Raw genomic sequence first — 17573 nt, 5'->3', positions numbered from 1 at the left:
CCCACAATGTTCATATTTTATAACTGAAACAAATATTTAAATCAAGGCAATTTAATCTAAGTATTAATTGTTGATAATATCTTGAAAAATTTAGAGAGCTGCATTTTCCTTTCTGTTTATATAACAATCATCAATAATTCCCTTGCTCACACACTTTCTGACAGAACTGTATTTAATATTAATGTGTTTCATTATCTGATGCTCCCATCTTCCACACAAATGAGTACCAGAATCGCTGTCTTCAAAAAATCTTATTGGGTAGTTGACCTTAAGACCCATGACAGTCAACAGTTGAATTAACCAAACAATGAACTGCAGTTGCGGCCAAGGCTACATACTCAGCTTCAGTTGAAAATAAGGAAATGTAGCTTTGACATTTGTCATTCAACAAACAGTATTTCCATGCACTTGCAAACGGAATCCTGATGTAGACTCCCTATCTTTTCCTCTGCCAAAATCTGTATCTGTCGAGCTCCTCTTCCACGGTGCAGACCAAAATTCAACAACCCTTTGATATTCTTAGCTCTCTTTTTTAAGTTCCTTGCAATGGCAGTCCATTGGTTTGCTTTCATACCAGATGAAATAATTTACTGCCACTCAAGTCTGGTCTTGTCACAAGCATAGCACACATCAAACAATGTATCAACTGATGAAATGGTTTGGATTCACCTGTGTAATCTTGATTACTTTTCAGCTCTGGTTTATTTTCCTTTATGGGTTTGGCCTCCACTGGTGTCTTAAATGGGCTACAATTGTTTCACGTTGAAGCATTTGAGTACATAGTTTTTGTAAGTATGTGGGTTGACTCATAATCATTCCATCATCTGACCTTTTGAAACCAAGGCCAAGAAATGATTTAAGTTCTCCCATATCACACACGAAAAATTGATTTTCCAAACCCTTGTAATCTTACTGATCTTATCAGAGTTACTTGCGGCAATTATAATATCATCTACATATAATAAAAGATACACTCTACTATCTTCCTAATTGCCCACATACCGACATCGGTAACATTTGACTGCATACCGACATCTGTAACATTTGACTGCTTAAGTCCAATACTTTTGAAAAAGCTATCAAATTTTGCATTCCACATAAGAGGATCCTGTTTCAATCCATACAAGGCCTTTTTTTAAAATTTTAAGATTTGATTCTTTAGACATGTGACACCTTGAGGGATCTTCAATTAGTTCCCTATGTATAAAAGTATTTTGACATTCATTTGACATGTATACAGATCCTGTTCAATGAGGATTAACATTGGTGTTTTCAACACAGCCAAACATGCAACAGGCGCTTATGTTTCACCATAATAATAAACCTTCTTCTGAACACAGCCTTTGGTTACAAGCCTCACCTTATTCTTTCAGTTCCTTTATCTTGATGATGTTTAATTTTGAAGACACACTTGTTGTCAATTGATCTCTCCTCTGGGCAGCACAATGTTACAGCCATGTCTCGCTAAGTTCCAGTGACATTATTTCTTTACTGGTTGTTCCATGCCATTTATGTTCATCATGTATCCTTTGTGTATCTCCATAAGATTCAGGGACATCATCAAAAAATGATTCAGTATGCAATGTCAGTACTCCATGATTGTAAAATCATGCAGGCATCCTTTGTTCCTTGTTGCATTGCTTTTTCTGGCATTGTTACCAATTCTCTTGAATTTTCTCTCTTCTTTCCTTCTTTCTTGTTTGTTTTCACGTATCTTGTATTCTTCCATTCTGTTTTCATCTGTCTGGTATTCAAATTCATTTGTCATGTTTACTTCTTCTACTGAAAGCCAGTGTTTACTAGTTGTCTCATGAAAGTAAATTCACCAAAAATTGCTTCCTTTTCTAAAATTACTTTCTTCAGTTCTTGGACACTAAAATCTGTATCCATGTGGGTAATATCCAATAAAAATTCATCTAAGTGAATGATAATCAAACTTTATAGCTCCACATTCCTTTGGAATGTTTAAAAAGGTTACACAACCAAAAACATCCATCTTCTTCAAGTTTTGTTTTCTTCCATACCATAGAGCTGCTGCTACTTTTTCTTCCAAGGCTATAGTTGGACTCCTATTTGTAAATAAGCTGCAGTCAACACTGCTTCTGTACAGAAACTCTTGTTAAGTTTTGATATGAGACGCTTTGTCCTAAACAATACTATTTAGCCTTTCAGAAATCCCACTCTGCTGTGGTGTTGTAACGGTACTTTGACTACCGCGCCTCCGCCAGTACAAAGATATGATTTACGATCGCGCATGCAGAAGAGCACTGTGCCAGCAATTAGATTTTTTATAAGTAATTTTGATCTTTTTTGTTTTAACAACTAGTTAATTACTCCCTTGTCTTCATACGTTCGAGACGTGTATTTTTGGCACTGTGTTAAATATGCTTTTAAGTGGAAATTAAAACTATATTATGAAACGAAGTTATTTCAGTAGTGATTAGAAATGGTTATCGCCAAATTTATAAATTAATCCTCACAGTGACAACTTAAAGAACTTTTCATCAGATGGAGAACAAGAGGACCAGCAAACAATGAGAAAAAGGACATCCTACAAGAAAATTAAGAAGTATTCCAGATGCAGCCACGAAGACTATATTATAATAAATACTACATTTCTAACAGAATTATAAGGTAAATATCAACTTATTTCTGATGCTATTTCCTTACAGTCGTTTTTTGTAGTGTTGCCGACCCGGTCTGCCATGCACAGTCAAATTACAGCACTATCTCAATCAGTAATACGAAGTCCGCCTTATCCGTAACTTATTCCATCAAAATTCAAAACCCAATCAGATTTTCTATTTTGTATTTTAATGGCAGAACTCCGAGGATAGGAAACACTACAGTGTCTTTCACACTGTGAACTCAAACTGAATGCCCAAATGTTCACAGAAAGTCTTCACCTCATTTGATATATACTTCTGCCCATTATCACAATTACGACAACTTATTTTCAAACTAAAATAAGCTGTCGATGTTGCTTCAAAATTTTTGAAAAACTTCGGCATTTATGACTTTGTTTCTTGAAAACATACACAAGAAAATTGAATAAGAATCATCAATAAATGTTAAACTATATCTTTTATCATCATATGATTATGAACTTTGAGTAAGTGGTTCTATTAGATCACCATGGATAAGTTCTAGTGGCCCACTTGTTTTTACTCTCATGTTTCATGGGACTGTGATGTCTGTTTTCCTTGAATACACGTATGACGTGATCATCATCTGACTTGCTAGATTTAAATTAATTCTGTCAACGTGTCTGGAACTTAGGAATATTATCATAATTCAGGTGAACCAACCTTTCGTGCCATAATTCATTCATCTATGGTGGTGAAGCTACAAGGACACTGTAGTTCCTTAAGTATAAAATTTTGTCTGTACATATCTGACTCACTGTTCTGTACATCGGCAGGAGTCACATTGCCCTTATGAAAACTATCATTAAAGCTCTCAAGAACGACTTGCCAATCTTTCAGTTCTAATTTACATCCTGACAGAAGGTTATAGGTGAAATCTGGAACTCACAGAAGATCTGTGATCAAAATCATAATTTTCTTGCTCAAAATCATAATTTTCTTGTCATTCACATAACTTACAACTTCAACTTCACCAACAAATTTAGCATATAGAAATGTTCCAGACTTTGCAATATTAATTTTGTTCCAACAAGTTTTTCAAACATAAATTACTATTCATTAAGTGCTCTGTAGCTCCAGAATCCAAATAAGATTTAATTCCAGTTGATGTTACTGAATTTTCTTGACTTACTCCAAGGAAACAGTAATTACTCTCTTTTCCATCTTGATCATCATCACTGGGTTGTCTGCCTTGTGCCAAGTTTGGACTGCATAGCCCTCCATGCTTCTCTGTCTTCTGCATTCCTCTACATTCCTTGGTACCTTCATTGTGGCCTGCTGACATCATCCAGCATCTGGAACCTTCTTCTGCCCTTCCCTCTTTTTCCCAGAACGAAACCTTCAATTTCCTCTACTAGAAGGCAATCTCTTATTAGATTATGGCCTATCCACTTCAGTTTCCTGTTCTTCACCATCAGCAGCAATCTCCGTTCTTCTCCAACTCTCCTCAATATTTCTTCATTCTTGACTTGATCAGTCCAACTGATCTTCTCCACTCTATGCCAATCCACATTTCACCAGCTTCAATTCTCTTCTCATTCTGCTTTCTCAAAGTCCACATTTCTCCTCCATACATGGTCACACTCCATATTAAGGACTAAACCAGCCGCTTCCTTACTTCCTTGTTTAAACAACTAGTTAGGAGCCTTCTCTAGTTTTGAAATGCCTCTTTCACCAGAGCCATTCTCACTTTGGTATCTTGCTGGCAATCCAAGCCTTTTTTAATCCAACTTCCCAAATACTTGAATGACCTTACCTATTCTATGATTTCTGATCCCAACTTAATTTTCACTTTTCTTTTCTTTAGGCCTATGTCCATGCTTTTGGTTTTCTTTTCATTAATTTTCATGCCATATGCTGCACAGGCTTGATTCAGGTCATTTAGCATTTGAGTCTGAGTCAGCGTCTCTTGATTTTCTGTGAGGATCGCCATGTCATCTGCAAATCTTATATGTTCAATTTTTCACCCACCTGTCCTGATGCCTCTTGTCCCATCCCAACAGCTTTTCATTACTTCCTCCAGACAGATGTTAAATAGGATCGGAGAGAGACAACAGCGCTGTCTAACACCTCTCCCAATCTTGCATCTTCAGAGATCCCATTAGCTATTCACACCTGAACTTTTTGATTCAGGTTCAGATTTGCAATCAATCTTCTCTCCTTCCACTTTACTCCCTTCGTTTTCAAGATATCTAACAGCTTATCCCACTGCACTCTATCAAAGGCCTCTTTGAGGTCTACGAAGACAACATACACCAAGTGTTTCTTCTGGCATTCCATATAGCCTCCTATTCAGAATTCGAACTACTTTTTCTGCCTGCGATGTTAGGCTGATTGTCGTGTGGTCTTCACAATTTTTGGGATTATTAGTCTTTGGGATTGGGACTATTACTTATGAGAAAGTCTTCTGGCCATTCCCCTTTGTCATAAATGTAGTTGCAAAGACAGGTCAACTCATTTTCGCCTGTTTATTTTAAATTCTTTAAGATTTCTGCCGGAATGTCACCTACAACACATGCTTTTGTTCCTTTTCCATCTTCTTTTACTGATTCTTCCTTGTCAATCTGCAGATAGGGAAGTCTTTGATCCACTTCATAGAGAGTTTCAATATATTACTTCCATCTGTTCTTAACAGTGTGTGAGTCACTTAAAAGAGTTCCATCTTTCCCTTCTATCTCGACGTTTGTTTTGTTTTTCCTTCCCTGAAATACTATTTCCTTGGCCATTCGATACATCTTTTCATACTTGCCCTCTTTCTCCAGTGTCTCAATTTCTGAGCAGATAGCTCTTGTCCATTTTTCCCTGGCCTGATCAATTACTCTTCTCAGCTCATTGTTCAGTCTTCTGTATTGCCATTTTCCTTCGTCAGTTTGTGCGTTTTTCCGGTTTCTCCTTTCTGCCACCTTCAAAATCATGTCATTGGTAACCCATGGTTCCCTTCTCCACTTGCACTTCGCCAGACCAACACCCATACTGGTTGCTTTCAGGGTGTCTCTGAACTGGTTCCACTGTTCATTTATGCCCTCTGCCTTTTCTCTAATCTTCCACTCGTCTTGGGACTCTTCTTCAAGCTTTTTGTATTCCTTCTTCCTTTTGAGCATCCAAGTTAAATTCCTCTCTCACTTTACCTACCAACATTCTTTTCAATCCAACCTGCACATCTGCTACAACTAAGTTGTGGTCAGAGTTAATATCTGCTCCTGGATAAATCTTGGCATTTCTGTTGCATGTCTGGAATCTACTCTGTATTAGTATGCAATCGATCTGGATTTGCTGTTGTCTATATTCGATGTCCATGTGTACCGTCTTCTTTAGTGATGTCCAAAAAGCGTGTTCCCAACTACCAATGAGTTTTCCTTACGAAATCTGACCATTCTCGCACATCTTCCATTTCTGTTACCCAATCTAAACTTTCCAACCACATCTCTGTCTTTCCCTTCACTAACCACCGCATTCCGATTTCCCATTACTATGATGCACACCTTTTTCTTCTCTCTCTCCACCAGTGATTCAATTCTGCTGCTGCACTCTTCAATGTCATCATCCCTGTGTTGGCTGGTTGGCATGTAGACCTGTATCAGAACTTGAACTTTTTGCTAATAATGCAGTCATTTATGATAAAGCATAATTCGAAACAAGCTGCACAAATCATGTCAGATTTTTATAAGATTTGAAGGTGGTACAAAGATTTCACAAAATGCAGAAATGTACAGTGACTACAATGTCAATGAGTCATGACTGGAACCAGTCAACTCATCCAAATATCTGGGTGTAAGAATAAGGAACTGAATGATAACAAAGCTCAGCCACAGGTAATACAGGTGGCAGGTTTGCTTCATTGGTATAATACTGGGAAAATGCAATAAGTCTACAAAAGGAGATTACTTTCAAAATATTTGTGCAAATCATGTCAGAACACTGCTCAAGTGTGTGGGACATATACCACATACACGTGTACAAAAGTCAAAAATGAAAGTAAATTTCGCACGATGTGTCACTGCCAAGCAGCATAGTGTGATGAAACTTGGATCATATGTAGCAAGAACTGCTACAGTATAGTATAGTACAGTATAGAAGGTAACTGAAAGAAACACACATATATTTTTATTCAAAGGAAATACAGTATAACTTCATTAGCGTGAACTCGCATAAGACGAACTCGCAGTTAACGCGAAAAAAATATTGGTCCCACCAGGAATACATTAGTTCTTATGGTATGTCTTATCGGTTAACACAAATTTCGGTTGAGGCAAATTATAAACTCTGTTTCAGTTCCTAGTGTAATTAAATTTCACTGTAACACAAACTCAACCTTAGAGTATTCTAAAGCGTAATTTTCTTTCCGAAATGAATGTAGGAAATGTAGCTACAAAGTTAATTTTACTTATTATTGACTCGTTTTTAACATATTGTAAGGTCAGTAGCCGCGATTGTCACCTCAAAATGTACAGCATATGCTGATTGTTAAGACATTCAATAATATGTGCAGCACCATTTAGGAATGTACTCAGTGCCAGATTTGACAGGTGTTCTGTTAGTCGTAGCCGTATCGAGCAGGAATACTGAATAAAAACTACAGTTACAACCAGTACCACAGCATGCGAAAATGGCAAAGAGGAAACAGACAGCTCTAAATGTACAGTTAAAGCTTAAGATTCTAGATGAAGTTGACCGTGGTACCAAGAAAACAGCAATTTTAGAGCAGTTTGGAATACCTACATCTACTATATCTACGATTACTAAGAATCGAAAAATAATTATTAATACTGCAGCATCAGGTTCTGGAAATAAATCTTCATACCGCCAAGTATGAAGACATCGAGACGTTACTGCTAGAATGGTTCAGTCATATGCGTGCATCTAACATACCTTTAACTGGCCCTGTGATTCAGTCAAAAGCAAATGATATTGCTAAAGATATGGGCATCGAAGCCTTCCGTTGTTCTGCTGGTTGGTTGTATCGGTTCCAAAAGAGACATTCAATTAAATCTGTACAAATTTGTGGTGAAAAAAAATAAAGTTGCTGAAGAAAGTGCGAACAGCTGGTTGCATGAATTCAACCAAGTGAGGGAAAAGTTTGCCGCATGTGATGTGTTTAACATGGATGAAACTGGATTTTTCTACAATCTTTTTCCAAATCACACCCTGGGGATAAAAGGTGATAAGTTTCACGGTGGAGCACGAAGCAAACAATGTGTGACCGTTGTACTGTGCTGTAATGCTGACGGCAATGAGAAGTTTCGTCCCTGGGTTATCAGTAAATCCGAGAAACCACATTGCTTTAAAAACATAAATATGGACACTTTACCTTGCATCTACTCTCACCACAAGAAAGCTTGGATCGATGTTACATCATTTTGCAAGTGGCTTCTTCGTTTCAACAGTCGAATGGTTGCTCAAAATAGACATGTTCTTCTTACATTGGACAGATGTACTGCCCATAACTTTCATGATCTGAACCTATCCAACATAAAGGTTCAGTTTTTTCCACCCAGCACCACAAGCCGCCTTCAGCCTTTGGATCAAGGCATAATCTCTCTCATAAAGAGAGCTTATCGTAAGCGACTTGCAAGAGCTGCAATTCTTGCTGCTGAAAATAATAGTGCAACCCCAAATTGGAATCTGCTTGATGCAATAAAAGCCATCGCAGCAGCCTGGATCTCAGTATCGCCACATCATATAGGGAAGTGGTTTAACAGAGCGTTGCAAACCCTGGCATTAGTTTTGAAGAATTCATTAGTGTAGACGACGATGTTGCTGTATGTGCTTCTGTGGAATCGGATGCGCCAAAAGCTGTGAACGAGGTGCAAGAAGGGCCATCAGAAGAAAGTAAAGAGGAAGACAATACAGATACCATTCCACCTACCCGTCAGGAGATGTTTACAGCCTTGGACTGTTTAGAACGGTTTGCTTCAACATCTGATGTCACTGCTGGGTTTATGGACGCTATCATTACAATTAGTTGTGAAATTACAAAATATTATCGTTCCCATGAATGTCAGCGAACCATGACCAAAGTTTTTCCAAGAAAGTAACGTACATAATTTGTGAGTACTTGGATTTTACAATCACTTTATAGTGTTATAAGTCTACAATAACGTGATTGATAGTGTAGTGTATTACATATTAATGTGCTGCTGTACATGTATACTTATTAAAATCTATGTTTTTCACTTAACACGAATTTTTTTTAACACAAACTCCTGATTTTTTGGTCCCTTCAGATTCGTGTTAATGAAGTTTTACTGTAATTACACTGAAGTCACAGTGATTCGTGATGGTCCTCTGGACATTACAAACAGTGGGACATGGCTCTTAATAGGGTGTGTAATCACCACGGAAGGTGATTGATGGATTTTAAGTCAAGGGAATGGGCAAGGCAATCCATTCACCAAATATCGTTTCATTCAATGAGCTCCTCCAACCATCCTGTTTGATGCGGTCATGTGTTGTCATCCATAAAAATGAGTGCACCCCTGAAAAGACATATATTGGGAAGAAGTATAGTGTCAGAATAATGTGAACCAGTAAGTGTATCATGTTCACAGATCTGGAGGTCAATAAACCAGTGCTACATTATGCCTCACCACACCAAAACACATGGTCCACAAAAACAATCACGTTCAACAAACCCTCATATGGCAAGAGCTAGGGAGACGTAATGTACTCAAAACATTGTTAAACATGAATGTTTTGGTGGTCCGGCTGTTATCATGAAGGGAGGCAAAATGTTGAATGGGCATACTGACCTCCAACACTTTCGACGCAGTTCACTCGCTGGTCAACATTATTGTGACACTGTACTCATTTTCCATGAGTGTCTTCTCATGGGTGCATTTGGCTCTGACAACGCATGACTGCATTAAACAACGGAGGTGGAAAAGCTCTTGAAATGAGAGGATATTCTGAATGGACTCGAATTGTGATGACTTCAGTGAAATTGTACTCTTTGAATAAGTGTTGTTTCTGTTCAGCTCACTTTGTCTCACTCTGTATTAGTTCGTTACTTTCTGTACCTTACTGTTGCAGTTCTTTCTACATACGGCCTTCATTTAATAGAGTTACATTACTTTGCAGTGTCACATCATACGAAAGCTATTTTCATCCTTTAGTTTTGCACACCACTGTAGGACCAACAAGAAATATTCAAAAAAAGGGCAGCATGAATGTTAACATGTTCATTTGCCCCACAGGAGACTGTCACAGAAATGGCATGTACTTTTTGATAGAAGCCAATTATCCCACAAAAGCCTTCTTACAAAGTTTCAAGTATGAATTATTAAGTGAGGACTCTAGGAATGTATCTTAGCATCCTATGTATCAATCAGCAAGGAACATGTGAGAGAATGGGAAGTGTCATCTACCATGCACTTCAAAGCGGATTGAAGGGTGTGCATGTAGATAGAGATATCCTTGATTTATTCTTCCACCTCACATTCAGTAACAAAATACTGTATGTCACCACTCAAAAGAGATTTGTCCAATACTATTAGCTTTCACCAGGAGATTTGTGGAACAAAATGTAGAGTAACTTTTCTGGAGCACTTTAAAGATAGCTTGAATACTTAAACAAGTGGGCTCTGTATTATTGCATTTATATTGCTACTTGAGGGGTAAAATACATTATGTTAGGAGGGCACAGCTCACAATCCCTTGTTTGGTGATAGTCATACACAAATTAAGTCTGAAGTTGTGACCTCTCTTTTAAAAGTGCTAAGCATTAAAATTATGTTGTGTAATTTAGGAGGATGCCTGGATTTTGGATTTTGATGAGCAAAAAATGCTTCAGTGTGAATCTCATTTGTGGAACGACAAACAATCAAAGTTGTGTCACAGAAATTGAATATTAAATTACAATTCATGAAAATAGCTACAAAGCTTACTGTAATTCTATTTTTCTAGATTTCCGGAAAGCATTTGACAAGGTGTCCCACTGCAGATTGTTAATGTAGGTATGAGCATATGGAATGTGTTTCTAGACTGAGTGGCTTGAAGACTTTTTAAATAATAGAATCCAGTACATTGTTCTGGATGCTGAGTGTTAATTAAAGATGAGGGTATGGCAGCAGTGCCCCTGAGGAGTGTGATAGGACCTCTCTTATTCTCAACATACATAAATGATTTGACAGACAGGGTAAGCAGTAATTTACAGCCATTTGGTGATGACGCAGGTGGTGTATGGGAAGGCGTCGTTGCTGAGTGTACGAGGATACAGCATGAATTAAATAGAATTTCTGCATGGTGTGATGAAGGGCAGCTTGCTCTAAATGTAGAAAACATGAGTTAATGCGGATGACTAAGAAAAACAATCCTGTAATGCATTAGTGTTGTACTGCTTGACACAGTCACATCCATTAAGTACCTAAGCGTAATGTTGCAATATAAAATGGACTGAGCACATAAGGATAGGAGTAGGGAATGCAAATGATCAACTTTACTTTCCTGGAAGAATTTTAGGAAAGTGTGGATCATCTGTAAAGGTCACTGTGCATAGAACACTTGTGTTGCCATTCTTGAGTACTGCTTGAATGTTTGGGATTGTGAACTCAAATGGAAATCCCTGGAGAGAAGGTAACATGCTATTCGTGGAACAGTACTGAGACAGTTTAGAGAACTAGTTTTTGAAGCTGACTCCAGAATGATTCTATTGCTGCAAATGTACATTTCGCATAAGGACCATGCAGATAAGAGAAATTAGGGCTGGTGGAGGCATATAGACAGTCGTTTTCCCCTCACCCTATTTGTGAGTGAACAGGAAAAGAAATGACTAACAGTGGTAGAAGATACTCTGCCATGCACCACACGGTGGCTTGCAGAGTATGTATGTAAATGTAGAACACTGCATGAAACAGAATACAAAAACAGATACTGAATATCCTAATTATAAAAAATACACTGTTACAGACCTTTGGATTTTTCAGGAACCCAAGATGATGCTTATAGTCATCATTTAGCAGTTCTGTCCTTGAACGTACAGTAGATATAATAATAATTAGCCTCTCCTGCCCTTGAAATTCCTCAACTGATCCAACAGTTATATCAGACCACTTTTTCTTTAGCACCTGACGAAATTTCTGCACCTGGAATACACAATTTCGTATAGGTATTTTAATTCTTAAAAAGATGACTATAAAAATAAAGTAACAAAACATGGAATGTGTCACTCTGGAATATCTTTACTTGCTTCGATACCACTCCTAACACTAAAACATTCTTTGTGTGTGTGTGTGTGTGTGTGTGTGTGTGTGCGCACGCGCATGTACATCTACATCTGCTCACAATACATACTCAGCCTATACACGAAACTACAAAATTATTTTTCAAGCTGTATGTTTTGAATACATTGTGTATTTAGTACTAATGAATCTAGCAGTGCTTTGCAATTGTTAAATATGTATGGGAATTGGATATACATGCTAATCTCCTTCTTCCCCTTCTTTTTGTCCATCTCCTCCCGCCCTCTCCTCTCCATCTCCTTCTGTTCCCTCTCTCTCCACCTCCTCCTGCTCCCTCTCTTTGTCTCTCTCCTCTCTCCCCCTCTTTGTGTCCACCTCCTCCTTTCCACTCTCTCTGTCCCATCCCTTCTCCCCCATTCTTCACCATCTCTTCGTCCACTTCTCTGTCCAGCTCCTGCTCATACTCTCTCTGTCCATCTCCTCCTTCCACCCTCCCCTCCTCTCTCTCTCCATCTCCTTCCCCCCTATTTATGTCAATTTGTTCTCTCTCCCCCACCTATTCTTCTCCTCTTTCCCATTTTCTGACCTTGAGCCTTACTTGTTGTTATAGCAAATTTAAATTTTATGTAGTAGTATTATAATCATAAGCAGATAAGCCTTAAATACAAATTTCCTGTTTTCTGTGGAAACCTACTGTATGGAAGAAAACGAAACAGCACAACGTTATGTATACAATTTTCGTTTAAGTCATTAATATACACAAATGTCCTTGTTGGTATTTCACATTTAATGTTAGCTCTGTGCGCCGGTGAAGTTTCGAACCGTTCTGGCAGATGGCAGAGCCATAGTACAGCATCAAAATGGTGTCTACATATGACTCATGTTACAAGCAGCATGCTGTTCTTGAAATCCTGCGTGCAGAAAAAGAAACCATGGTGAACATCCATAAACGTTTGTGTGCAGTGTATGACGATGCTGCAGTTAATAGGAGTATAGTTGGGTGATGGGCATAGAAAGTTACAGCCTCAGGAAATGCAGAAACAGAGCTCCATGATTAGCCACACTCAGGACATCCTGTCAAGCCACTGTTCCAGGCATGCTGAATCATGCAGATGCCATTATTCATGCCCACCGTCGCATCACAGCTCGACAATTGGCTCAACATTTGTCGGTCAGCATTGGAAGTGCTTCTGCATGATTGAGACTCTTGGATATTAAAAAACGTGTATGCATGATTGAGACTCTCGGATATTCAAACAGGTGCTCACGATGGGTTCTATGAATGCTCACAGCAGACCACAAGATTCAAAGAAAGGCCATTTCATCTGAATTGTAGGAGGATTTTGAGATCGACGGAGAGGCCTTTCTGAAGATGATGAGTGTGTCTGTTATGCAATGAAAACGTGGCTACGCCTACAGGAGAAGAGCTTTTACCAGCACGGAGTACATACTCTTCCACAATGTTGGTGTATGGCCATAGAACATGACGGAGACTATGTAGAAAAATAGGACACAGACAAAACATGTTTATGTATATTGTCACCAAATTCTGACTCTTAACAATAAATATGTTCTGAGATAAAAAAGTGGGGCATTACTTAATGAATGACCCTCATATAACCAGCAAATTGTAGGGATGGATTCCTGACAGGAATTGGAGGAAAAAAGGTCCTACGAACATGTGTCCAGAAATGCATCATCGCCAAAATGAATGAAAGTTCCCTCTCATCATGTGATGTGTGTACATTCTGTGCTTCAGGCTGTATGATTGACACAGTGAGTACTGTATGCAGCAGAATGGTCTGGTATTAATGTTGGGAACAAAATGAGATGCTGCCTGCATACAGCCAAGCAGATGGAAATGGTTGAGACACAGCACAGCTATATCAAAACAAGTATCCTCATAAACACCAACCACATCACACAACATTTCAAGCCCTTCTTGGGCACTTGTGAGGTCACATAATTGTCCCTTGGCTTACAGCATGTTGGCAGGCCACTTGCCTGGAGCTTGTACTAGAGTTTGTCTCAGTATCTTGTAGAACCTGGTCCTCCAAAACTGGTATATGCACAGTCCACTGCCTCCCTGAACATTAATCTGTCTGAAAGGGCCCATGATCATACAAATGCCCAAAAAGGAAAAAGGGCTTGAAATGTTGTGTGATGTGGTTGGTGTCCGTGAGGGTATTTGTTTTGGTATAGATGTGCTGCCTCTCAACTGTTTCCATCTACTTGGCAATACACAAACACCATCTCGGCTTGTTCCTGACATAAATACTGAACCATTCTTCTCCTTACAGTATACCGCAACAATCACACAGCCTACAACACACAAAGAACACGCGCCATGTGGTCAGAGGAACTTTCATTCATCAGTGCTATCTACCATGACAATGATGCATTTCTGGATACATGTTCATAGGACTTTTTTTCCTTCATTTCCAGTCAGGAATCCATCCCTGTAGTTTGTTGGTTTTATTAACATTTACCACGTATAATGGCTCAGAATATACGGGGTATTCAAAAAGTGTATGACTGTTAGCCGCACATGCCTTATGATTGTTCGCCTGCCTGGGTTTTTCAACGAAACAATAAACGCACAACAATACTGCAGTGATATTCTGTACCCATTCATTGGAGAACTTGTGTTAAGTGAAATACTGAATGGTTATTTTCAACAAGATGGTGCATCTGCGCATACAACTCATGTTTCAAAGTCACTGCTTGCTGATGTTTTTGGTGATCACATAATTTCACAGGGACTTTGGCCTCCGCGATTGCCAGACCTAACACCACCCGACTTTTTCTTCTGGGGTGCAGTCAAAGCAACTGTCTATAAAAACCATCCAAACTCTATTGATGAACTGAAAACTGCAATATCCACTTTCACTGCTGCTGTTACAGAAGAAATGTTACAGCTTGTGTTTGGAAACATGATTAGACGAATTGAATTGTGTATTCAACAACAGGGGGGATACTTTCAACATTTAATGTCAAAAAGAATATTCAATAAATTAATAACTTGTATTTCACTGAGTTTCATTTCAATATATTCACTACGGCATACGGCACACATGGCTAACAATCATGCGGCACTGCAGAGAGACTTTTTGAACACCCCGTATATGGGATAAACAATTCAACTAATGTTTTAAATGCCCTGCTATCATAGTTTCTCACTGCAGGCAGTGAGTGTGTGTGTGTGTGTGTGTGTCACCTACGCCTTGCTGAATGTTCATTAGAGTAGGGCCAAGAACTTTTTGAGAGTTTTGTTAACAATGTTAGCTCCTGTATAATATTGTGCAAAAATATAGTAAAATGGTAACAATGTCAAACAATGACTTAAACAGTACACTAACTTACTTGTTCTTACATGTTCCTGATGACAACTGTGTAACTATATGTGAAGATGCATTTTATTTGAAGAAATGAATATTCAAGATTTCAGTGTCATAAAAATTGTGGTACATTTACTTTTTTATTTTGTGTTTTAGTCCAATGGATTTTGGAGAGGTGTACATTGACCTTTTTGGATGTTACATCTACTTCAATTTATAATCTAGCATTTCATGGTCAAAGAAATCAAATTTGTCACTGAGAAAAGAGTTGTCGTTCTGAAATGCGTTGGTGTAAAGTAGTAAAACAAATTATTGTGACTGTTGGCAACACTCTTTTGGGAGGAAGCTATGTTTCGCAATAAACAATGAGAGAAATGAAGAACGAGTTAATCAATCAAATGAAAAAGTGAGTAAAAAATAACAATTATAGATCAAAAGGTAGGAGAACTAAACGAACAGATAGTAAATCTAAAAATTAACTTTGGAAATAAATAAATACATGAAAAGATTACAAAATTAAAGAACTTAATAACTGCCGGTGAAAAAATTGACAAAGCAATAGATATAGCCTATGATTCAAATAATGGAATGATTAATGTTGAGTCCAATTCAAAATACGTACACTCCTGGAAATTGAAATAAGAACACCGTGAATTCATTGTCCCAGGAAAGGGAAACTTTATTGACACATTCCTGGGGTCAGATACATCACATGATCACACTGACAGAACCACAGGCACATAGACACAGGCAACAGAGCATGCACAATGTCGGCACTAGTACAGTGTATATCCACCTTTCGCAGCAATGCAGGCTGCTATTCTCCCATGGAGACGATCGTAGAGATGCTGGATGTAGTCCTGTGGAACGGCTTGCCATGCCATTTCCACCTGGCGCCTCAGTTGGACCAGCGTTCGTGCTGGACGTGCAGACCGCGTGAGACGACGCTTCATCCAGTCCCAAACATGCTCAATGGGGGACAGAGCCGGAGATCTTGCTGGCCAGGGTAGTTGACTTACACCTTCTAGAGCACGTTGGGTGGCACGGGATACATGCGGACGTGCATTGTCCTGTTGGAACAGCAAGTTCCCTTGCCGGTCTAGGAATGGTAGAACGATGGGTTCGATGACGGTTTGGATGTACCGTGCACTATTCAGTGTCCCCTCGACGATCACCAGTGGTGTATGGCCAGTGTAGATCGCTCCCCACACCATGATGCCGGGTGTTGGCCCTGTGTGCCTCGGTCGTATGCAGTCCTGATTGTGGCGCTCACCTGCACGGCGCCAAACACGCATACGACCATCATTGGCACCAAGGCAGAAGCGACTCTCATCGCTGAAGACGACACGTCTCCATTCGTCCCTCCATTCACGCCTGTTGCGACACCACTGGAGGCGGGCTGCACGATGTTGGGGCGTGAGCGGAAGACGGCCTAACGGTGTGCGGGACCGTAGCCCAGCTTCATGGAGACGGTTGCGAATGGTCCTCGCCGATACCCCAGGAGCAACAGTGTCCCTAATTTGCTGGGAAGTGGCGGTGCGGTCCCCTACGGCACTGCGTAGGATCCTACGGTCTTGGCGTGCATCCATGCGTCACTGCGGTCCAGTCCCAGGTCAACGGGCACGTGCACCTTCCGCTGACCACTGGCGACAACATCGATGTACTGTGGAGACCTCACGCCCCACGTGTTGAGCAATTCGGCGGTACGTCCACCCGGCCTCCCGCATGCCCACTATACGCCCTCGCTCAAAGTCCGCCAACTGCACATACGGTTCACGTCCACGCTGTCGCGGCATGCTACCAGTGTTAAAGACTGCGATGGAGCTCCATATGCCACGGCAAACTGGCTGACACTGACGGCGGCGGTGCACAAATGCTGCGCAGCTAGCGCCATTCGACGGCCAACACCGCGGTTCCTGGTGTGTCCGCTGTGCCGTGCGTGTGATCATTGCTTGTACAGCCCTCTCGCAGTGTCCGGAGCAAGTATGGTGGGTCTGACACACCGGTGTCAATGTGTTATTTTTTCCATTTCCAGGAGTGTAGATCTAAAGTTACTGAAACGGAATTTAATTTGGAAGTTGAAATGAAGACTGTATCTTATGTTGTAAACGTCAATGTGTCTGATGTGGTTAAGTTAGATGACAAGACAGCTGATTCATACAATAGTTGGCACTGCTTTTACCAAGCAGAAAATGCAGATGAGGATATAAATTTTTTCCTTGCTTTGAAATATGAGTTTCTGTAAGAGGAAAGTGAAAGTGTCATATTATTTTCCAACACTGAAAACAGGAAGTTATTCAAAATCTATTGTGTGTAAAAAATCAATGAAGTTATTCAAAATCTATTGTGTGTAAAAAATCAATTTGGCAAAGTCTAGTTAACGTTGTAAGCAACTGCAGCTTGGGTGATCAGAG

At 39.6% G+C, this 17573-nt stretch overlaps 1 protein-coding gene across 1 annotated transcript in view; it reads right to left on the bottom strand.

Moving 5' to 3' along the window:
• The window catches only part of LOC126094447 (putative helicase MOV-10), a 354346-nt gene that overhangs the window by 33539 nt on the left and 303234 nt on the right, over positions 1 to 17573 (bottom strand). The window contains exon 18 of the mRNA XM_049908819.1: positions 11552 to 11725. Within this exon, the coding sequence (XP_049764776.1) occupies positions 11552 to 11725 (174 nt within the window). The remainder of the gene's footprint in view (positions 1 to 11551; positions 11726 to 17573) is intronic.

The sequence above is a fragment of the Schistocerca cancellata genome, chromosome 8, assembly GCF_023864275.1.
Source record: "Schistocerca cancellata isolate TAMUIC-IGC-003103 chromosome 8, iqSchCanc2.1, whole genome shotgun sequence".
Lineage (NCBI taxonomy): Eukaryota > Metazoa > Arthropoda > Insecta > Orthoptera > Acrididae > Schistocerca > Schistocerca cancellata.
Note: the sequence above shows the minus strand (reverse complement) of the source record. Positions and strands in the feature narration are given on the sequence as shown.